The sequence below is a fragment of the Phaseolus vulgaris genome, chromosome 1 (genome assembly GCF_051622355.1).
Source record: "Phaseolus vulgaris cultivar YP4 chromosome 1, ASM5162235v1, whole genome shotgun sequence".
Classification (NCBI taxonomy): domain Eukaryota; kingdom Viridiplantae; phylum Streptophyta; class Magnoliopsida; order Fabales; family Fabaceae; genus Phaseolus; species Phaseolus vulgaris.
The window spans coordinates 48,444,228-48,469,628 of NC_143498.1; the positions used below are offsets into that span (position 1 = coordinate 48,444,228).

General features: G+C 33.1%; 1 protein-coding gene across 9 annotated transcripts; it reads right to left on the reverse strand.

Moving 5' to 3' along the window:
• Window positions 1-23,745, reverse strand: LOC137814547 (1,4-alpha-glucan-branching enzyme 1, chloroplastic/amyloplastic). 9 transcript variants are annotated; one of them, XM_068617344.2, is made up of 23 exons: window positions 23,407-23,745; window positions 23,007-23,133; window positions 21,614-21,768; window positions 20,070-20,344; window positions 16,702-16,800; window positions 15,867-15,909; window positions 14,743-14,802; window positions 11,845-11,925; window positions 8,003-8,119; window positions 7,512-7,595; window positions 5,863-5,984; window positions 5,526-5,645; window positions 5,225-5,354; window positions 5,002-5,112; window positions 4,110-4,238; window positions 3,770-3,873; window positions 3,252-3,396; window positions 2,759-2,906; window positions 2,544-2,644; window positions 1,553-1,630; window positions 1,097-1,252; window positions 879-953; window positions 1-733 (listed from the first exon to the last, which is right to left on the reverse strand). In XM_068617344.2, the coding sequence occupies exons 2-23, from the start codon at window positions 23,125-23,127 to the stop codon at window positions 575-577; spliced, it is 2,613 nt and encodes an 870-aa protein (XP_068473445.2). In that variant the 5' UTR covers window positions 23,128-23,133; window positions 23,407-23,745; the 3' UTR covers window positions 1-574. The 9 variants fall into 9 exon arrangements, with proteins under 9 accessions (XP_068473445.2, XP_068473444.2, XP_068473447.2 ...); XM_068617343.2 differs by having other exon boundaries at window positions 23,348-23,681; XM_068617346.2 differs by having other exon boundaries at window positions 21,698-21,768; window positions 23,407-23,640.
• Between the last annotated feature and the right edge of the window lie 1,656 nt (window positions 23,746-25,401).

Consider the following 25,401-nt stretch of genomic DNA (forward strand, 5'->3'; position numbering starts at 1 on the left):
GGAGTGAATGAGCGACCCTTTTTTATTTTCTTTTTTGACCAGTATGATGTCTTTATTACACGGTTAGGCATCGCAAAATCTCAACTTTTAAATATAAAGGAGACAGTTAACGAAATAAAGACCCCAAAGTAAAACACCTATGTAAGCCTCCTGCAAAATTTCCCACTGTAAAAGTCCTTTGGAAGCTTCCAACTCTGAACAGAGTAAACACTATGAAGATTGACATGTGCATACGTACATCGAGTATAAGGTTCGTTCGCAGAGGAAAGCTTCGTTGATTCACATTTCTCAATCTTGATGCGACTTATGCATTTCATGACATTGAATCCTAAAAAGTAAAAACAGAAAGATGGGAGTGATATCTTAACTTATTACCTAGCAATGCACATGTACAAGATTTCTAGACCAGTGTCCTGCCTCACTAAAGATTAACTAGAGCTCCACTTATTCCACTTCAAGTATGCTTCTTTGGTGTTTCAGTGCCGGTTAAACAACCAGACATTGGTTGGCTAGGTTCACTAGAGATGTACTGCTGCCATTGTGCACTTGTAGCATTCGTCCCAGAAGCTTCTCATCAAGGATCAACTGGCTCTGGTTCAACTTCATCTGCAAGGGCTGGTTCAACTTCATCTAGAAAGGCTGGTTCAAGATCATCTGCAAGGGCATAAACCACTGCTGTTCTAGAAGGTGCATAGATAAGAAAGGATCTAGGTCGGTCATCATACCATCCTTCCTGTAAAATCACCAAGAGTCAAAACCTTAAAATCAGGTCCGCAAGAATGTATAAGAATACGAATAGTAAAATACAAACAAGACACTTCGGTGTCCATGCCTCAGCATGGTGCACACTCAAAAACAAGTTTAGAGAAGTCCCATACAGAAGTGAAGTACTCAGCAGAGTGGTTAAGTCTATTGAAACCACCAAACAAGGCATCATCTGAATCCAAGACAATCTGGAAAAAGGAAAGCATAACCCATTATGAAACAAATTCTCTAACACTGGAAAATAAAAAGAGAAAATAATATCAGTATCAGTCATATTCGAGTCTCCGTAGTACTCTTGTATGATAGTATCCACTACACGCGGATGATGTACCTTATATTTCCCAGGGGTTGCGCAGCCAACTCTGTAATCTGAATAGCTGTTGTTCCAATGAAAATTGAAGACAAAGACGAGGTTTCCCCTTTCGAAGATTATAACTTTGTCACCTTCATTTTTCCGTGAAATATATTGGTGCTCAGTAGTCATGAACTGCAGCAAAAAGGTAAGTACAGTTAACGAACCTAGGTTAAAAGTCTGTAAATATGAAAGTTAGCTTGCACAACCATGTGTATCGAAACTGGCTTGGGAAAAAACAAATTAAAATATCTGTGCTTTCACAAGTGTATTACTGCTATTATGGTTATTGACGATGGTCATAGTAAACTTATGCGTGTTATTTTTAATGATGAGGAATAGCCATAAAAGCAAAGTTAGATGACCATCCAAATAAGATTCATTAGGATAATTCATTAAATAGGAAATAACAGACATAGAGATACCAACACTTACACCAAACTTTTCTTCTAAATGCTGCATGGCTTGATCAAATTCTTGCATCCCTCGATATCTTAAATAGTCTGCATCTCCCTGATTAAGCAAATACACGGTAAGTTTTGTAACTTTTGAACAACATGCCTAATAAGTATATGGAGTTTTTGTTTGATGTCAAAGTAGTGTAGATATAAAACAAAACAAAACATATATTTTGATAGATTTGCCCACAAAACTGAGATTCTATCAGGCAATAATCTTTATTGGATTTTTCAGTTCAATATATAAACATCTTGTCCTACCTGGAGCTCGACACATAGTTTCATTTTATCACTCCATGTCTTTAACTGTTAACAACTTCATTTGATTTTCATAGCATGCAATGTCTGAGATGTACACATCACAAACAATTCATATGCTAGTTTCTCCATTACTCCATGCATTTCAACGGTCCAACTATATTATCTTACTTTAGTAACTGTCACTAAATCTGTTTAGTAATTTTTAAGAACAAAGAAACATGCTTTATATTTGTATGCAGGAGGGATCCATATTGTTTCTGTAACGGTTTGTAAGAAAACGTAAACAATCAACAATAGCAAAGAAGATGCGGAAAGAGAACTTTTCCATTACCACTGCTTATGCTCATGAAGCCAATAAAAGAAAAACATAAAATAAAGTCTAATCCAACAAGAAGACTAGTTCGGAAGACAGAACTAATGAAAAATACGAATTATTCCATACTCCACTTCATCTAACTGCCATCACCAAATAAAATACTTGGAACTAAGTATTTGAACGAAAATTGTCCTGTAAAAAAGTACATTTATCCTAAAAGAAAGAATAAAAATGAAGAAAGAAAAAGTTGCATGGTTTATAATTCATCAGTAATAAGATAAACACATTTTGCCACAGAGCTTATCTAACTGAAAACTTAAAATAAATAAACACTGAACAGTGGGAACATAAATTAGTTATTGCAAAGGTCCTGAATGAACCAAGAACTTACCAAGTCAAATCTACGCCTGCATTTATCATAACTGTAGTTGTTCCCTGGAATTACAGAGCCATTAGGAAGTTGTTGTTCACCCCTTGGAAAATCAATCCACTCTGAACAGAGCAACAATGAGTGAGCAAAACTTAATTTGAAAACTTCAAATCCAACTAGTCATGTCATAATTGAATTTCTACCCAAATAATGTCTTGGTAATCAAATATGCTTACCAGGATGACCAAACTCATTCCCCATAAAATTTAAATATCCTTCACCACCAAGTCCCATGGTAATAAGCCTAATCATTTTGTGTAATGCTATACCACGATCTATACGAGGTGTAGCTGGCCTGTCTAAAGACATGAAGTCATACATATCCTGAAGCAGGCAACAGAATATTAGTAAAATATAAATGTTCAATTGCAAACTGCAGCCATACACTTTATGCAACGGAAACAAGTGTCCTTAAATGATTCGACAGAAGCAAAGTAGGAACCAAAAGAATTCAAGAAACAGCCAGAGAATTGGGCGATGCTATATTAGGGATTCTTTCTAAACTGATACTTAACATCAGAAGCTGATTACAAAATGCGTATGAGAAGAAGTTTCCATAAGATTTATTGTAATCAAGCAAGACTTTATTTATATGCTGTAAATAAGCACTTGAATTCAGCATGCAGTGTCAAATAGGCGAGAAACACAATATATTGAAGAGACAAACACCTTGTCCATCAACCAAAATGCAATTGTCTTGTCACCAACCAAGGCCTGGTCATGACTCTCAGCATAAGCTACACATTTTTCCAGCCACCTTCTGTTTGTTAGTGTGTGCACAATATCACCCATTTTCCAGTCCTCATCTTGCTTCCTACACAAAAAGAACATCACTTAAATCAAACATGGATTTCTTTTCACACTACTAGCAAACAGTAAGAATGAATGACAGTGGCCTATAGAGATGGAATGATGAGGTGGAGTTTAAAAGGGTTAAGGATTTGAATAACAATTGCACCCGGAGGGACACAATTTTTATTTACACTTGCAATGTTAAGACACAAAAGATATTGCATCTATTCCACTACAAAGAATTAGCTACAAATTAGCTTGTGCATAAGTTAATTTTAGCTTATGGGGAAACTAATTTCAAATTTTCTCCTAGAAGTTCTTACAGAGAAGCTCATCCAAATAAGTTCATTATACAGTATGCTGTATTTGTGCTCCAAAATAAAAGTAAAGGTTACTTGAGAATCTCAATCCACTTGTCTGCAATGGCCATTTGCAGGCGATAATCAAAACCAACCCCACCATCTTGTGTAGGAAGGCAGAATGTTGGCATTCCACTCACCTACAAATGGAAAGCAAATTGAATAGTCAACTGCCAGTTTCATTGAGTCATATAGAGGGTTCAAGTTCAATCACCATGCTGTTTTTCTTTTTCTTTACAACAGTTACACAACCATCTATACTTGACCAAGGAAAGTCAAACCAAAATCAAGAGATGACAATTACTCAACTCCTAAACAGTTTGAATAAAATGTTAAAGTTGTACATTGATTTAAAATTTTCAAGAGGATAACATACATCTTCACCAATGGTAACTGCCTCAGGGAAGAGTCCATGAATGAGATCATTAGCCAGCATCAGGTAAACCACAGCATCAACATCAGTTGCCAAACCAAAGTACTCACTGTAATTTCCAGTGAATGCTACCTACAGCAAGATTCAATAATACAAAACAAAAAGTAAAATGATTATTAAGAAAGAATCCCTAAGTGCAATAGAATCCTTTGCTTCAAAGTCTAACCACTGTTAGAATATATTTCATTAGTTGTTAAAATGGTAAAAATCAATTTTGTTGAAATTGCTATCACTACAAGGAGAATTCTCAATTCCAAGTTCAATGTTTTTAGTGGGAGTAGATGACAGGGGAAGATCTTCATCATTATCTAACTGTATAATCAAATCATTTCAGTTAAGCAGGTCATATTCATGATCATGATACATCAGTTCCCATGGATCCATCAAATTGTACAAGTTGCATCGCTTTTGCATGGTTTGCAGTTTTAGGGGGGCTGTACTACTTCACACATATAACATGCAAAAAGAATTTTTCTCTCTGATAAGTACAGTTTTATGCTTCATTAGCTCTTTTATTTAGTCTGTTGTGGTTAAATACACATGCCTTTTACTCTTGCCCTAGTTTTATAAGTTTGTCCTTGTATTTTCAGAATACTTGACAGATTCAAATATCTAGAGTAAGAATAAACAAACAAGCTCATGAAAGCAATAAATCTGTCCAATCCTACACAACATTCTGATAAAATTCTTAATGATATTTATAATTTCTCCCTTTTCTAATTCAATTGGCACTCCAACAATACTTGAACACTTTACTAAGAACTAATGTAGAAAAAGTAATCTTAAAATACCAAGAGACTTAGGAGGCCAAACACAAAATCCAATTAGAGTGTACCTGCAATCCATGATGAGTGTACATCATTGATGTAACACCATCAAATCGAAATCCGTCAAACTTGTATTCATCCAGCCACCATCTCGCATTTGAAAGTAGATACCTTAATACCTAAAATAAGAGTTAAAGTCAGTCACTCACTATTGTCCAAAAGGTATAGAAGAGTCATGATTGGAAATATTATCAGAACTAAGCCTGTGAATTCTCTGGGGCCGGCACTTACTTCCCAGCTTCCATAATTGAAAAGGCGAGAATCCCACATCCAATGATAACCTCGTGACCCAGGATGGAAGTAATGACCATCAGTTCCATCAAACATGTTTAGCCCATCCAATGTATTATTTGATGAATGACTACATTCACAATGTATTAACAATCAGATCTAAGGTTGTAGGAATAAAACCTTAAAAAATAAAAATAATATCATTCATGTAATGATATTTGAGGATAAGGTTGAAAAGAAAGAAATAGAGATATTGACAAAGAAAGGAAAAGAATAGTAACTTATAAAGAATAATCATTACCTGTGTACAATATCCATCAGAACAAGCAGTCCTAGTTCATGGGCTTTGTCTATCATAGACTTAAGATCCTCTGGGGTTCCAAATCGACTACTAGGTGCAAAGAAATTTGTAACATGGTACCTGCACCATGCACAACACTATTACTATAATCAAATTATCAAAACTAAGAGAAAAACAATATCTAATTGAGAAGCGAGAAGTATAGCGCACAAAACTGTCTGATGGCGGTTATTTTATGAATCTCATAGGGACAATCAGCAATTTGGGAGCAAGGGAAAAGTGACAACAGAAGAGCTGCACAAAACTGGCATAATAAGAAAGAAAACTGAAGAGTTACCCAAAGCTGGCGTAATAAGAATGTTCTTGGATAGCCATAATCTGGACAGCATTATAGCCAAGCTTTTTAATGCGAGGTAGTACATCATCTCTAAAATTGGCATATGTATTGATTTTTGGCTCCTGCACATGGTTCACACAACATTGTTGATGGTAGAAAAAGAACTGAAATTCTAAATATAGATTTTTCTTGGAACTTTGCAAGTTTATCTCTAATACTAAAAAACTATTCTATTATTTAAATTCAAATGACACCGACGGTACAAATGAGACCAATGTCTTCATTCATTACAAATAAATCTTCAGTAAAGAATTAAGTTTTCTTTTACCAGATTTGCAGTGTTGATGCACATAACAACTAATACATTGCGCAGCTGTTAGTAGTGTTACTTCTGTTAATGGTAAGATATATTTCAGCTATTACTACTGTTACTTCTGCTAATGCTAAGATATTTCACACTGACGACCAAAATTAAAAAAACTAGGACACAGATAACCATTTGCAGTTTGAAATTTCTAGATAGGTTATATTTTGTTTATAGTATAATAATAAAATTAAAAAGGGATCCTGCGAATGTCTTTAAGTGAGCCTAGTTATGAACCTTGGAAAGAAATATAAGAAATTGATAAAAAACAAACAAATAAACTGAACAGTTTTATTCACAAAGGGTCCTTCCTTTGTTACAAATCTTCTAAATCTCGGGATGAATTCTTCCACCCCTATCTTCTCTAGTGGTTGCTAACTAATATTCCCTTTATCTTAACTCCTTGCAGCACCACCCGGTTGAAATTCAACAATGTCTACAAGGATGAAGTTCTGAAATTCAATCCTAATTTTTCCTATTGCCCTTTTCAGTTGGCAGAGGTGAAAAACACTATAAATGTAGGTCTGTTTTGAGATGAGATCCTGGATGGCAAGTGCTTCAATCTACTAGAGGACCAAATATAGATGTCGTCCTATTTTTAAATGGTGATTTATTTGTCTATTTGGACTTGCCCCCTTACTTCGGAAGCTGACCGCAGTTGGTAGATTTGTAACATTTCACCACCTGTTAGACAGGGTCAGGCTTGCAGATCTGTTCAAGTAAATACTGTAGGCAAATTATAGGGGAATCAATAAATAAATCAAGGACTTAGCTATTCCCGTTGTCAGTTGCTAAGTAACTTCAGTATCTGGTTTCCTAACCTTCTAATTTTGGGTGGTATCTACTTGGTAGTGCAATTCAATTTGGTTTCTTTTGCATAATCACAGTCCAATACTCAGTCATTAATAGGGTGCCCAGAGAGAAGCATTGTTTGGAAGCAATGACTCAACAGTGCTCTAATGGTAATCACTTGTCTTTGTGTTAGTAATATGCAAGGAGGAAGAGGGAAGAACCTGCATAATCTTCCCTTCTTCCTTGACTGTTATTTCCATTTAAATTTTCCCATAACTAATTAGGATTTACGACTAGTGTCTATGAGAAGAAAAGGCTGCTATCATAACATGTTGCGGGAGGGAGTCCAGTCATTTGACATTTGGTCAATCATGATTAAAAAATGACAAAACTTTATGATGTAATAAATTGTTGACTTTAAAATAAGGCAATACATATAGGAAAAGGAAATAGATCACTTATTGATTTACATACACAAGAAAAATGATCTCACCGGACTACTCATTCCAACATGTGACTCGTATATTCTAAGTGATTTTGGTTTCTTTGGCTGTGGATGTTTGAACACATATTTTTCCTGTAAATGTAAAAAAACAAAACCACTTAACACAGAAGTGCATGGTAAAAAATTCAAACATAACTGGAGTTATTGCTATCAACAAATATTTTTTATTTGATACACTAACTGGACTACCTTCAATATGATCCTGCATTCTGCCAAAACAGTGTTAAGTATTGTGCTTTTCTCTATCTTTATATTTACAAATAATTAAAAAGAGAAATTGCATACATCTTTTCTCCTAATGTAAGAAAACATTGCAATGACTTAAAAATACTACAAAACTGTCATTATCATTGTGAGTAGATCAAGAGAGAGGCTAAAAATACAATTCTAACTCAACAAATGCAAGGTAAAAGAGATATTTAGATTTGTCATCTCTTTGTCTAAGTTTAAACTTAGATGTAAGAAACCTAGAAACTTACCTCTTCTGGGGGATCATAGTATATTCCACTATATGGAATTTCACCAGGAGCCTGTACAGAAAATTTGATCCATGCAGGAATGGAGTCTTTGATTCCAGAGGGAGTATCCATGCGGATCTACAAATATATGTTTGAGATATTTAGTTCATACTTCACAGAGAATTTTTAACATGTATGATTATCCAAGTAAAAAGTTCTCTAGAAAAAAATATAAGCAAGTTTGAAAATTATAGAGGACAATTCTCAGATATCCTATGTCACTTGCTAGTGAGTTGTGATAAAACTGAGAGCATTCTGCTTTATACTTAAAAGGACAATTGCTCTTTTAAATAGAATACAAAGACTTATACAATCTATCAATATAAGTCAGGATCAACGGTCCAGTTGTACTGTCAGCCAATCCATCCTCCTCATTATGGAATGTAATCTAATCTCCTAATCACGTGATTAAAGGTGTACATGGAAATATTATCTGCAACATAAATCAAGGGATTCTGACACTTTCCCTCAAGTTGGTAAGTGAATGTCATCCATTCCCAACTTGCCAACAATAGAATGAAATGCATGGTAGCTAGAACCGTAAGGATCGCACGATGCGAATTGTGATTCGTTTTGAAAATTTTCTTTCTAGATACATATTGGTAGGTGAATTGTTTCATAGCTTGAATAGTGACATGAATCCAATCTGAATTCACGATTCAGTTTCCATCATTACTCACGATTCATGGCAAACTCGTACACTTCTCGAAGCATCACACATGGAAATGGAAAATCATAACAAACAAAAAAATAAAACAAGGAGTCACATATTTGATGGGTATTATCTCTACTGGTTTGGATCATAATTTACCAGTTTTAGCCAATAAATCCAACACATATTTTTGTTGTGAGATGAAAGTACCATGATGAGAATGTACCACTTCAATGCCCAAGAAATATTTCAATCTTCCTAACTCCTTAACTTCAAATTCTGTTATCAAACAGTTTTTTAAGGCTTCCATTCTTGCCCGATCATCTCCAGTTACGACTATATCTTCTACATAAACAATTAATGTAGTAACTCCCCCTGAAGCTAAATGCTTATCATCTTGGCTTTGCTAGTACCCCATGGTCTTCATTATGGTAGTAAACTTGCCAAACCATGCTTTAGGAGTTTGTTTCAATCCATAAGGTGTCTTCCTTAGTTTACACATCTTTCCATCATTGGCTTTAAACCCAAGTGGTACCTCCATATAAATTTCTTTCTCAAGATTTTCATGCAGATAAGCATTTGTGACATCAAATTGTTGCAAACTCCATTATGGTAGTAAACTTGCCAAACCATGCTTTAGGAGTTTCTGAATTTGTTCTCTAGTTATCTTTGGGCTTGACACAAAAGGAGAATGAATAGGAGAAGAGAAAGGACATGACTAGACTCAGTAGATGGTTATGTATAGACCCAATAGACAAAGTATTAATGAGACTTAATTTTGGGAGAATGTGGTTTTCTGTTAAGAATGAATTATCCTTATATTCAATGCATGAGCTTTCCCCGTGAAGATAAAGATGAATATATTGTGTATATTCATCAAAGGTTACACCACAAGACATAAGGAATCCTTTTGGTAGAGGGTGGTAACATTTGTATCCCTTTTGGGTAGGTGAATAACCAATAAATATGCACTCAGTAACTCGAGGATCAAGTTTCTCCCTAAGATTAGAATGAACACGGGCAAAGGATACATAGCCAAAGACTGGAGGTACAGTACAATATAATTTTTTGTCCTTAAGTCCAAAATTTTTTGGAAAATAGTTAAATGAGACTGTTATTGTTTAGTGTTATGGAGGGTAGACGATTAACCAAATAGGTAGCAGTAAGGACAACTTCTTCCCAATACTGTTGTGGTACAATTTTATGGAAAAGAGAGGCTCAAGTTACATTTATGAGATGTCCAATTTCTCATTTTGTTACCCCATTTTGTTGTGGGGTGTTCACACAAGAAAAATCATGAATTATCCCTCGTTCATTGAAGGAGGACAATGTTTGGCTAAATTATTTTTTGGCAATATCTGAACAAACTCTTTTAATGGTTGTCTCAAACTGATTTTTAATCTTTTGGATGAAGTTTTTGAAAACTTGGCTCACTTCACTTTTTTGTTTCAAGAGAAATACCCTTGACACTCGAGTGCAATCTTCAATAAAGATGACAAACCAATAAGCCCTAGATAGGTTAGGAATACTAAAGGGCTCCCACATATCACTATGTATTAATGCAAAGGAAACAATAATTCTTTTATTAATAGAGGGAAAGTCAACATGTTTGTGCTTTGCAAATTCACAAGTATCACAAAGAAACATTTTAATGTCAACTTTATGAAATAAATTAGGAAACATAATTTCTATGGTATTGAAAGATCGATGACCTAAACGAAGTTGGTATAACCAAAATAAATTTCTTTATTGGAGAGAGTTGTTTCTGATGTCAAAGACAAAGGAATTTGACACTTAGTGCTATGCATCCTGTTGGCATCCTCTAGAAGGTAAAGTTCATTGTCTTCCTTAGCAAGTCCAATCACCTTCTCCATTCCCTAATTCTGAAATTGGCAAGTTGTAGGATTAAAATACACCAAATAGTGTAAATCCATTATAAGCTTGGGAACAGAAATCATATTGGCAGATAATGTGGGGACATTCAAAACATCCTTCAGAATTAGATTCTGGTTTATCATAATATCTCCTTTTCCAGCCACTGCAATAAAAGTTCCATCTGCAAGTTCAATTTTTTAGTTGCTTGGATAGGGTCTATAAGATATAAACCCAGTATAAACCAGTAGATGATTGAGTCATGTGGTTTGTGGCTCCACAATAAACTACCCAAACACCTTCTTTTGAGGAATTTAAGGCATTGAGTGCATAGGAGTAAGGAATATTACATGCGAATGCTAAGGAACAATCACCTGAGTTTGCAGATTTTGTTAATGTGTCTAGCAACCCCCTTAATTTTAGAATCTCCTCCATTAAGAACTCTGGTGGGTCGAGTTTTCTAAACATTTTTTACGTTTGAAGTATGGCAATGCAGGCCTAGAAGGAATACAGTGGAAGAAAGAAAGGGTTGTGGTGATGCAGCATTGCAGCCCACACAGATGAATTCAGCAGAGGAAAGAAAGGGGTGTGGTTTTGCAGCAATGCAAGTTATGCATGAGATTACATAGGCTCCCAAGGATTTAGAGCTTTGATGCCATGTCAGAAAATTTGTTTCTGATATTATTCATAGAAGAGAAATTTCTCTTAAATAGAATACAAAGACTTAATGACAGAAAATCCTAATTTATTATGGATATAACCTAACCCTATAATTTAGGATCAATGATCCTATACAATAAGTATACCTGTACAATAAATATAAAATATACTATCAACTCATTAATCCTCCTAATTATGTAATTAAAAGTGTACATGGAAATATCCTAAACCCTATAATTTAGGATCAATGATCCTATACAATAAATATACCTGTACAATAAATATCAAATATACTATCAACCTATTAATCCTCCTACTTATGTCATTAAAAGTGTACAAGGAAATATTATTTGTGGCATAAATCAAGGGATTCTGACAACAACCAATTTTATCTTCTTTTAGAGTGAAATTCTTCATAAAAAGGAAGGCATTAATTGAAAAAATGTTTAAGCAACGAATATGAGGAACCAAAACATACATTTAGAAAAAAATTAGCTATGATATAGAATTCACTACCTGTTTGAATAAAGAAATAAAAATAAAGACTATCAATGATTGTGATAACATATGAAGACTATCCAAATCTATCAAATAATATTTTATTTAGGAAAAAAATTACCTTGACCCGAGAACCATGAGGAATTGGTGGTGAACCATCCACATTGTTTGGCAAGAAAATCTCCCAAACACCAAACTCATTCTGTTAAGTAAAAATTACAACATTTAAAGGCTGTCAATAGCAAATACAGTTGTCAATTAAGTTCAAGCAAAGATATACACTATCAAGAACAAGGAGCATGTAAGATTTGTAACAATCACATTCAGATCCAAAATGCATTTGTACAGGAATGGGTATCCATTAAAACAATAAATAACATCATTCTAACAAAATCATTTTTTGTTTGGTGGTGGTTGGAGGAGGGGGATCCAGTGTTACCAAACTAGTTGGTTTCCATGAGAACCATGAGTTAGTTTCTGCATACCAGTTCATGATTCATTCAAATTTAATTCCCATTTGTCATTTAATTCACAGAAAATGACAAACTGGAGTTGAAGCAGAGGTAGGTAATGCAGGGTTGTGGAGATATCATCCGATGGGTCATGAGTGGAGATTCGAACTCAGCAATGAACTCCATATTTATCAATCTAATAGAATACTATTAAGAGTCTCCTTTCTTTCTTTCCCTCATCCTTTAGATATGTAGATATAAATAAGAAAAGGATGTAATTAGTCAACTACAGTTAGTTAGGATTGCAGCCCATAAAATAAGGTAGAACCGGTGTATTTTGGACATACAGAAATTAAAATCAAGGGTATCTCCTATTTCTATACGGTTTTAAAACTATCTTTAATGTAAGATTTATGGAGTATTGGCCTAGCTGAGATATCAGATTTCATAGTGATGCCTAGCATGGATTTCATAAAAAAAACATATGTAAGATATGGTTTTATCCCCAGTACATGAAAAAAGTGGATAGTATAACCAAACCATAACCTGTTTTGGTTTGATAAATCAGTTTTAAGCCAGTTTTTTTTAAAATTAAAACTGGCATTATCAAAACCAGTAATGGAAAACTGAATATGGTTTGGTTATAATATCCATTCACCATATATAGTTAATTTTGTAAACCACTTTTACTTAACTGATTATTTTATAATAACTTAATTATAGTTATAGTCAAACATTTTATAAGTAGTTATTATGACCACCCCTACTTTAATCATGGGACTCATCCATACCTTGCAATTGAATCCTAACATACTGATTATCCAAGCATCATCAATATATTGCCAGTTACAACAGCTTGTTTTCTGAATAAGGCTTTTTGAAGACCATTTAGTGACAACTCAATTTATTATTGTTAAGATTTAACTTGTCAAAAAGCTCAATATATTGAAAAGAGGCATATGAATGGTTTTATATCTCTAACATGCCTTCCTCATGAAAGTCCTTGACTTCATGGAATACGAACAAGAATGAGATTACAAATCAATTAGCAAACCCAACTCTCTAAAACAGTTAGGCAGAAGCATATGAATTGTTTTATATCTTTGACAATTAAGCATTGCACAAGCATGAAGCAGAATAAAATAATTGTCATTGCATAACTATAATATTGAACATAACTAAAGCAATAATTACATCCATCAAAAGTTACCAATACGCATACAGCAAATAATTCTTAATCTTATTGTCATAAGAAACTAATAGATTTTTATTTTTCTGTTTGAATTATAACTTTTAATAAATCCATTCTACCCATCATTATTTCAAGGGTGATCCATAAAGCCATCTATAATGAGGAAGGCAAAGGGGTGGGCATAAAGTGCTCCACTTTTGCACTGCTCTAATCCATTAAAAATCCATTTATTTAAATCTAGTTTTTAATTTGATCCACATTTTATTATATTTTCAGATCAGATTTCCATTTTGTTTATACAGATTTTAAAAATTGGAAAATCCAGATTTCGAATCCAAATCCAGATTTCCGGTGAAACCACTTTTTTATACTTTCTCTCATTTGTGGTTCCCTTTCTCTCTCCTGCACCTCTCTCCACCACTTATTCACTTTTTGGAATTTTATTTGCTCTCTCTCTCACGCACATACACACATGAAGCAATCAAGTTTTATATATTTTTTTTATAATTTTATTTGCTCCAATATTTTATACATAATAAATGGATATAATATTTTCAAAGTTTAATTAAAGTATTATAGGTAGATGTATTTTAATGTTAAGAATTTATATATTATGTCATCTTTAATTTTTTTTGGTTTTATTAAATCATAATTTTATTATATTTTCTTAATATTTATATAATATTCAACTTTTTTACATATTATTATATTAATATTATGTTAATTTTTTTTTAAAAAACATAGATTTTGATTTAAAATACAATTCACTTTTTTTTTTTATAAAAATATGGATATGGATTTAAAATCCAATCCAAATATTTGGATTTGGATTTCCAAATTGTTTTTTATAAAAAATATGGATTTGGATTATGAATCTGATCCAAATATTTGGTTTTGGATTGGATTACCCAAAATCCAATCCATGACCACCCTTACCGCATACCTAGTTTTTCTTCAAGGATATTTCCATTTTCTTCCCTTTTTAAGTAAATACTCAATTTGGTCCTCCAAGCATTGAAGTAGACATCAAAATGGTCCCACTATCATGGTGCTTTGTGAATCACAGATCTTGAACAAATTCATATAAACCTAAGGCTACCTCTGCCAGTTCACCATGGTCCCCATAGAACAGGAAAGAAACAGATTTCTTTTGATAATACACGTCTAATTTAATTAGGTGGAGACGCAGAAAATGAAAAGGAAATGAACAAGGGAGAGAGAAGGTTAGATTCTAGGTCAAACAGAGGAAAGAATAGGAAGTTGAAACCACAAGATGTTCAACTTCTTATTTACATATAGGGGCTTATTAATGAAAAAAAAAAGTATACTGAAGTTCACATGTATGAACTTTGAAGACCAATAAAAGATAACATACCCGAGTCATTACATCTGCATTTGGATTCCAATTGTTGAAGTCTCCAATTAATGCTGCTGACTGAAAAGCAATCAATAACATCCATAATGTTTTAGAGAGGAAATTAAAAAACAGATATATATATTGATTAATTGTCTTCGACTTTAAAGACACTACACACACAACATCCAAACGATGTCAGATGGCAATGACGGACAAAACCACCATGCCATACCTTTATGGCACCACCATAACTACCATTTGATAACATTGATCCAAACAATATTTTCTCCAAACTTAATGAGAAAAATATAGAATGATATAATATGTGTTGAATGTAACGGGCTTAACCCATAATTTATATTATTTTGTTATTATGTTACTGATTCTGTTATTATTTTGATCTATAAATAAACACCCCTATGTGTGTATTTTACATGAGGGATATCAATCCTATATTTATTTTCTCCAAACTTAAGAAAAATATAGAATGATATAGTATGGAAAGAGATAGAGGCCGCTGCTTAAATCATATATTAATGGTAGATTATAAATTAAGTCTTTCCAATTTAACCAAATAACTGCATTTTCACCTTCAAGTAGCTATATTATTATCATTATATAAACAATCAGTTACCACAATAGATTCTGTAATCCAAGTAAATGTTCGAATTTAACCACTTTATGAACGAGTAAGTCTCAGAGCATAGTTCATTCAAACAATGTAGAGAAGTCCATCAAGTCCTAAATTAACTCTGTCATATATATGAACATGTTTTTTTAAATTCTTACAGATATTCAAGTAGGCTAACAGTCAATGCAATATGTACTGATTGAGTGCACTTAAAACCTGCTATACTTAACAAATGTATAATTAAGAGATATATTAAAATTTAACTTTTAAGTGACTATGCCTAAGAGGCAGATGTGCTCCAAAATAGTAATTGTACACATCAGATCAAACACTTTAGATGCCTCTAGGGGCACTTTATATCTTTCTTTTATTTGTTCAACTTTCACGCTAATACAGATAGGAATACCACAGTAATTAGATAATGACATGAATAATTATATATACAATGATTGACTGCAAAAATAATTTGAACCAAAAAACTAGAAACACTAATAGTTTACTAGAAACATACCTTAGCTCCAGGTGCCCACTCTCTATAAGTAATGCCTGTAGCACTGCAGACAAAAGCTTCTAGTCATTAAGGACCATATCGATAAACTAAAACTGGAAATTAGGGTGTAGAAATACAGGCATAATTTCCCCTTTTATGCACAGTTATTGTTGCACCATTAACATGCCTGTACTGCGACAGACATTACTTAGTGTGGGTGCAATTCAGTGTATTTCCATGATTTGTTGGCTGCAGCAGGAGGTCTGTATGATAAGGACATCGTGTCTTGGTCTATTGTAATAGCATTGATTTAATATTGTAACAGGTCTTGGTTTGCCTTGCATCACTTATTTAAATACATACGTATCATTTTTGCTGAGCAAAAAAAAACACCATTACTTGCTTTAAAAATTTTAACACTAAAGGTTTAATTCACTGAGTCGTTTACTTTCTCTCTCCTCTCATGGCCGCAAACACAATCTCTGTTTTGAAGATCTGAAGTATGATTTTTCACCAAGCTATCCTTGCTCGCCATTTCAATCTGGCCTAGCCTCTTACAATTTTCAATTACTAATATTTATTATTAGTTGGATTTCCTATTAAGTTTTACAACTCTAGCTGCCACTTGCCAGATTACTTCAATCCAAGGTTCTTTGATTTGTAGCATTCATCAATTATACAAAACTTAGTCCTCTTAAGGTATTCAATCTAGTGTATATTGTTTATTGATCAGCAATATGTTAGATTGATGTATCTGTTTATCATCTTAATAATGACATCAATAATTTATGAAACAATGTTATATGTGTGTGCACATGTGAGATATTAAGCTCTAAAAACAACCATAGCACAGTACCTGCGTAGGAAGCCAAATTGTTCATAGCCCCGAGAAAATGCATCCAGGCCACCTTCATGCTTGTTAATTTCATCATGTAATCTTTTGTATTGTCCAAAACTGTGAATTAAGAAACAGAATTTTAAAAAATCAGGTTGTAAATTTAGTTACAGTACAAGTAGGCATAGGTAAAGTAGAGAAGGTAGAGTTTGAAAAGGCAGAGGTAATGTACGGAACAATATGATAAATTGTTGATAAACAACCTATATAAGAAGAAAATTGAACATTGGTGCGTAGTATTGTAGTTTGTTGGTTTCAGTTTTGAACAACTAAGGTCAACTGACAATTGTACAGGTGACAGCTGACAACCTGTTAGGATTTGATGGGCAGTCATAGTACAAAGAACTTTGTAACAGTTCAATGCAACAGTCTACTCGTAGACTCCCCCTTTTGTACTGTTCTTCTCTTCTATTTGTTTGCTAGAATCCCAATATGATAATCAGATCTTGATTCCAGTACAATACAATCTCCAATATCTAAAATTCCAACAAATCCCTAAGATCCACCACTGTTTGATTCCCGTGAATGTCTTTTTCTTGGCCACTGCCCCAACCAAAAATGCTACTAACTATCCAACTAGTGATGGTAAAATTTATTTCTAATAGTAATGATGTCATTTTCAATAAATTTAGATTCCTTATAATATTCAAACCCACTTCTTTCTCATGTCAATCGATACTATTTTTCTTCTCACAATCTTCCCCTACCCACCTCCATCCTCATCATCTTCTCTTCCTAATTCTACTTAAATTCCTCCTATTCTTTCTTCTCCCTCTTGTCCCAAACCCAATCTCTCCAACCCCCCAACCATCAGCTGGTCACTAGGTTCAAATCTAATCATCCCAACCCACCTTACACTATCCCTACGCTTATTCAGAACCACCAAACGCTGTCAAACAAGCCTTAAGTTGAATACAATACTCTAAGAGCGAATGTAAGTTGATCTTTGGTTCTTTTATCATTGGTTCTTTTACCTCCTCACTGGACCATTATCAGGTGCAAGTTGGTAATACACAATAAAGTATAGAGAGGATTGCTTATATTGTGTGATTTGTACTTACAAGGGTACCTTTATTTATAATGAAGAAGAGATCCAATAATAAAGAATAAAATTAATACCTAATAATGGGAAATATTTGGTATTGATCTTGGAGCAGTAGCTTAAGCCATGTAAATCTCACAAGCAGCTACTACCCATGGCATGATGCTCAGCTTCAGCTCTAGATCTAGAAATTGTTTTCAGCATCTTGTTCCTCTAATGATAACACAATATCCATAAGTGGACTTCCCAATCTGATGGCGATCCTGCCCAATTTTGGAATTGCCTTCATCCTTATATGTAAAATAATCCACGACTTGGTGCATTTTTTAGGTAACAAAGGATATGCAACAGCTTTCCAATAACTATTACATGGATCTTTTAGGAATTAGCTAACCATACTAACTGCAAATTTGCAATGTCTAGCCTAGTGATAATGAGATAATTGAGTTTGGCCTAGTAACAAGTGATGCAACTTCATTGGCTACACGAATCTGGAGGAGCTAGTTATGCTCAGCTCAAAGATAATAATATCTAAGGTTGGATTGGTAATTTGGGGCCACATTGATTATCCAAGATTGCACCCTAGTTTTGGTTTGAGACTTTGCTTCAACATGTCCCCAATTCTTAAAGTAGTAGCAAAGAAGATGTCCAAAACCACCACATCCTCCACAATGGGATGATTGTGAGACAAGGGAAACGAATCTCAAGTAGATATGGGAGAGGATCTAAAAGTGTGTGGAGACAAATAACTACTATTGGACTATGTCATAGGTAGAAGAAATGGGTCCCAATAAAATCTGATTTCAAAATGCAACAAGGTCACATGGTAGTCCAGCAAGAGCAACAGCTATGAAGAATTGTCCACATAGGTTGTGGAATGTCTCATCATCATCAGTGAAAGAGCATAAGAGTGGTTCTTGTTGCATGACACATTAGCAGTGGGTCACATCAGAGAAGCTGGCAGACTTGACAGAGCTGAGGGTAAAGAAAAAAGAAAAGGAAGGGGAGAAAACCTAGAGATATGATAACATATAGAGAGGATTGTTTGTAATTGTGTGATCTGTACACAAAATCAATACCTTGTAATAGAAAATATTTCCCTATTTATTGTAATCAAATTATATTTCTAACATAATCAAATCATATCTCTAACAAAGAAAATCAATGATGTTCTCCATTAATTACAACCAGACTCCAAAGATCTATTTGTTGGTCAGACTTAATGGAAAAACCCAAATCCCACATTGACAAGCAATTCAGCTAAAAAAATGCATACGTGGGCAACCTTTGCCTAATGACTTAGCTTTTGGAGTTTATTTAAGCTCAAAGTCAAATTCTAATATTGTTGAGATATTTTAGGAAGTTTCAGATTTTATTCTTATTAGTTTTAATTCTGTATTTATAGGTTTTAATTCTATATATTTTGCTGTATCCTGTTTTTCTTTCTAGCATAACAGTGCCACAATATAATGGATTCTGTTTATTAGAGTAGGCGCTGTTTATTTCCAAAAATACCCAACTCATCTATGTATATATATCCAATGTATGTAATGAGAAAGAATTTGTTCTCTTTCAAACTTAGAAATATGGTCTTGCTATGTATCTTAAATTTGTTATTGGGTCACCTACAATATTATTCATGCACCAAGCTTAATAGCTTTGGACATGACATTGAATATTGCATCCTTGCACTAAGCATTCAATCCAATCCCTTCTTCATTAGCAGCACATCCAGTCACTGCACTGCACCTATGGTTTTCTGTGACAATTAAGTATGGTCTTCCTTGCCCATAACCCTAATCATATGGAGCTTGATATCTTTTTGGTCCAGAGGGAAAGTTATCTTCCCTGTCACATTCCTGCTCAAGACCAGATGGCTGACCTTTTCTAACCAAAGCATTATCTCCTACCAAATTTCATCTTCTCATGGACATACTAGGAGTTCAGGATTGCACAGTTCCATCCCTGCTAAGTTTGCAGGGGTTTGTGTCAGCGTATACATAGTACTTCAGTTAGTTTTCTAGTTAAATTCATTTCCATTTTGAACAACCACTGTCAACTGAACTCTTTAGAGCAACAGGTGGTGTCAGCTGACAATCTGTAAGGATTTGATGGATAGTATAGTCGTGATGTAGTGTTTTTTTGAGAAAAAAACATAATATTTCCCCTTGCGGTCTCTCCCTGTGTTTACTGTTATTTTCTATTTGTTTTATGGAATATGAACTGTGATTGTTGTTTATATTTAGAAAGTCAAATGCTTGCTTCTCCTATATTGGGGTTAACTTACCGGAAATCAAGATGGTCACGATAGGCTAGCAAAGATGGATCAATCTCATATATTTTCTGCCCAGCTCCAGGTCGGGGTATGATCTTAGGTTTAGCTTCAACACTTGGTATCTTTACTTCCTTGCCAACAGATACCGATGTCTTCTTGGCTGGAATATCAACATCTACTGGTGATGATGCAACAGAACCTAGCCCATCTTCAATCTGTCTGTAACTGCTATCTGCTTCACCTATGTTGTATTTATCCTCATCTTCCATGGTTAGATCCTCTAGGTTCTGAAAAGATTAAAAGATATATTCAGCAACGAGTATTCAAAGAAATTTTCAATCTCCAAGAAATCCAATCTTGAGATTAATAATAACAAATAAACAGAAGTTGCAAACAAAATAACAAATCATATGAATTTATAAGTTGTAATCACGCTACCTGTATTAATCTCACCATCATATTTAATTTTTTACTACATTACTATGCTAATATTGCTCCCAAAATGATGGTGAAGGTATGTGCAAACTGTGATGTATTATTATCATGATTATTTTTTTTAGTATTAAGTGTAGTACAAATTATTTAGTTAGTATAATATTATTTTAAATAGCACCCCACTTCCTGCTATAGCATTTTCAGAGTTAGCCAATATACTCTGCTATTTGAGATTGATAAACTTTGGTATTAAGTCACTTGTGCTTGTAGCACCCAATCATTCACATGTACAGTCTACTCCGCAGCCCCTCTTACTTGAGGGATATTTAAAAGAGCCTTGATTGCAAGGCTTGGTAGAATGAAGGTTGAAGATCCATATGAAAAGGTGGTTGAGTTAAAATAAATAGGCAATCTAGAGTACTACTACATATAAGAAAACTCATCAAATAGGTCTGGAGTCACATCGAATAAGATTGAATCTATACCACAATATAAGTGCTGTTTGCATGATTCAGGACAAAAGCAGGATTAAATATGTTCATTAGAAGATTTAACCACATAGATAGAATTTCCTAATGCACTTTGGTTAGAGTTAATAAGACTCCTAAAATAGACTTCACATATCAGAAATCTTCTAAGAGCAGTTTGAGCTACAGCCTAAAGATCATAAGCATGCATATAAATCTGAGATGAGACACGTATTTGTCTAATCTGAGAAAAATAAGACTCCTAAAATAGACTTCACATATCAGAAATCTTCTAAGAGCAGTTTGAGCTACAGCCTAAAAATCATAAGCAGGCATATAAATCTGTAACAATCCGAAAACAACATTTGTACAATTATATTTTCCTTTCTTTTCCATTCACAACAGTAGAGTTTTTATATCTGTTTTCCCTTCATCCTCCAGAATATTTCTTGCTCATAATTACAATCAGCTATGAACACCATGCTAAAAACTTACCTAGAAAGCATTGGTTTTGCAACAAAAAATGCACAAAGTTTCATACATCCAGATGCATTTGACAAGAAAACCACAATCCCGATACAAAGAAAGGCACGTAACAACAAAACACAAAATTAATTATATAATCAAATTTGATGTCAAGTAAGAGAAAAGTACATGTGCATCCACTGATGTTATAACAGGAGTTTCAAGTTGATCCGTCAAAGATGCAGAGTTATCATGATCTTGAGGAATAAGCACCTTATCAGATTCAGCGATTGCAGAAGACGGGGAATCAGAATCATGAGAAGATTTTACAGCAAGGATTTTACCTGAAAGCAACCATAAATTATATCACTGAAGTGTGTTAAAGCCTATATTTATAGGTGCCATGCACAAATTAGATTGAACTTTGTGTTCATCCAAAGTAAAATAGATATATAACATTACTTCCCTTTCCTATTTTTATTGATATCACTCAGATGAATCAATAATTTAACCAATCAAATATCAATATATTGCCATTTTCACAAATCAAAATTAAGTAAATTTCATACTATGAGGGTTTGTCAAATCATAGCCATTCAGACTACAGATCATTTCCCTTTCCCCATCAAACCTTATACAGTATGATTCAATCATTCAATTCATATTCTGAACAAACAAGAAAAGAGAAAAGTAACGGGAAAATTTGCAAACATATATGAAGGTCAAAAAATTTCACCCACATTGCAATCCAATGAAACAGATTTTGTCTAGACTGAATCTAAAAGAATGACTTTATTACAATAGCTAATATTTACATTCTTTCTGTAGTTAATAAAATGCTGATGCATAATTTTAAATGTTTGGTTTATCAGTTATGCCAACTCACAGTGACTTCTCATATTATAAAATTCAAATAACGCATATCGATATAATTATTACAATGACACTGTTGGAATTTCACATGCAAGCACACGATGTACAAATTATGATTCTAATTTACAATTTACAGACACAACGAAAGTTCACATTCTTTCTTTTATTTGCATATGACCAAAGAATCATGAAAACGCATATAAACCTCCTCATAATTCATCCAATAGAGTAATAGTCACAAAAGTTAAAAAAAATAAAAAATTCTATTATCTCAGTTACTAACAGATGCATCCACAGTCACAAAACAGAGCCACGCACGCTAACATCATTAATTTCAAAATGCCCGAAAGTCCAACCTACGAAGTAAACAGTATCACCAGAATCTCACGTTTCAGCTTCACCAGGTTACCACTCGCTTCTAACACGAAATCAAAACCAAACAAACAAGTTTCCGCCATTGCATGTGCTTTAACATTTAAGAAAGCAAATAATAATAATGATCAATATATTATTATTATTATTATTATTATAATCATTATTATTAGTCATAACAATAACAGCTGCAACGAAGAAGAAGATAACAACAGCAAAAACAAATAAAAAGAAGCAGTAAAATCCAGAATTAGCAAGTACTACTCACATAATTCCAGAAGAGAGGAATGTAACGGAATCGTAAAAGCATAAGGCTAAAATGAGGAAGGTTCATTACGAGAGAAGTTGTTCTTTCTGAGAAAAACTGGAAGAGACGCTGCCCTGCGATCGCCACGGAGTGTGGAGTTGTGCAGCGAAAGAACAGCCGGAAATCGAATTCCCGAGATGGTGTAAACCATCTTTGCCTGCGGTTAGGGTTTAGTCTTTGAGATTCAGGGGAGAAGATGAGAATGTTCTCTCAGAAGCAGAAAAACAGATCCAAAAGTTCGAGTGTGCTGTGTTCGAGGTGCCGAGAGAAGCGTGACATTGATGTGAAGGAATGATATTATATATAGTATTAACAATATATATATAATTCTCAAATTTATTTAAATAATGATAAAGAAAAATGAATTGTACGGTGAAGGATGGCGCTATCTGCGTGGAGGTGACAACGAGACTGCGAGTGATGCTGCTACCTGTGTTTGTTTACAGTCCAAACAGCATGCTGATCAAACTTATGGGCCCCACCACCCTTTAATTCTGATCGTCCATAGTCTTCGCCAAACGAATAGCATGTTCCTCCCTGGATATGAAATGTCTGGCTATGGACGCGCGCGTTCAGATTTTTTTTTTCTTTTTTGCTTTTCTCTCTTCTCTTCTCTTCCCTTTCTTTCGTGACCAAAAGGAAAAAGTTTCATGAATGAAATGTTAAAGGATCCTTTTGTGTTGTGACCAGTATATACCTTGCCTTGCGTCCCCTTTCTCAAATCATAAAATTAAATACTTTTCACTTGTCCAAATCAAGAAAATGTTACAAATGTCCTGTAGTAAAAATATATTATTATTAATAATACTTCTCTTGATACTAAAATATTAGGAAATAAAATATGATTAATAGGGAAATCACTGTAAATTCCTTTAATTATTATTTTAATGGGTTCTCTTGGATGAGACCCGTTTAAAATATAATTGAAAGTTAGATTCTAAAGATCATCTATTATATCAGTTGTGAAAATATGTATGATAATACGACAGTGACCACTGAATCAACTAATAGATATACAACAACAAAGGATATGAGACAGAAACTTGAATTATTTGGAATTGGAAAATATCTCGTGACCACCGTTCTTCTTCAAAAATATAATAATGCTTTTCTTGTTTCCTAGTCCCTTACTGTCTGAGATTAAAAAATGCAAACCCTGATTCTGGTGTGATATTTGACACTTTATCTTATTACTTGTTTTATTCGAAGCTTAGATAAATAAAAGATGCTAAAAAAATTGTACAAAAAAATACCATGAGAAATAACCGTTTAATTATAACAGTTGTATGAGAAGAAAGAGTGTTAAATCAGAATTTTAGTCATTATTAGAAATAAATAATAATAATTACAATTATTTAATGGTTCAGATTATGTATTTAATTTAAAAGTTAGCATGCTCTTCTAAAGATTTTACATCTTTTTAATTAAAAATATACGTAATATTTTAATTAAACACATGATTTAAATTTTAAATTTAATAACTGTAATTGACTTGTCTTCCACGATAATTAAAAATTATTACTTAATATAGTTGAATACTTATTTTCTCATAATTTACAAAGTTTTGTTTTTACTTGAACCATGTACATAATATTTGAAATTCCATTTATGCAAGAAGTTAGAATTGACAGCATGGGAATAACTTTTAAAATATATACAAATATAAATAATTTGACTGATGGTTAAGATATGGATATGTTTTAAGTTTGTCATAGAGAAACAATCCTATCAGTACAACGTTTCTGTGTTGGAATTAAATATCTATGTGTACAAACCAACGGCTATATTAATTTTCAAAAAGTCAATTAACATAATATTCTTTGTCTAATATGATATATTAAATGGTCTAATATGATATATTAAATGGTCTAATATGATATATTAAATGGAGTGTATATAATCGCACGTAATCGTAATGAAGAAAGATCATAAATTTATTATAATTTATATCCACTTACAAATTTGACATTATGTATAAACTTTTTTCGTCAATATTTTTTCACCTTATATTTTAATTTATGTAAATTAAATTATTAGTGAAATAAAAAAAATCTTTCGTATATTCTTTTAGTTAACACACAAATTCATAAATTTAAATATGATTCACAAATCATACGATACCTCTTATCTCCGATTTTTACTTATAAATCATTCACAAACATTATATTTAAATTATTATAATATTATTCTATAATATCATATATAATTTTAAACAATATTTATTAACAAACATTAATTAATTCTACAAATTATCATATCATTAAGGAAAACAATGCAAAATATATCCATAATTTATTTTAAATAAATTAAATCCATAAATACAAGACATTTAAACAAATAAACGAATAATATTTAACTAATTCATTGTATTATAGATCATGTATTCTCATTTCATTATATTGCTTCTTAATTAAAAATAATCATT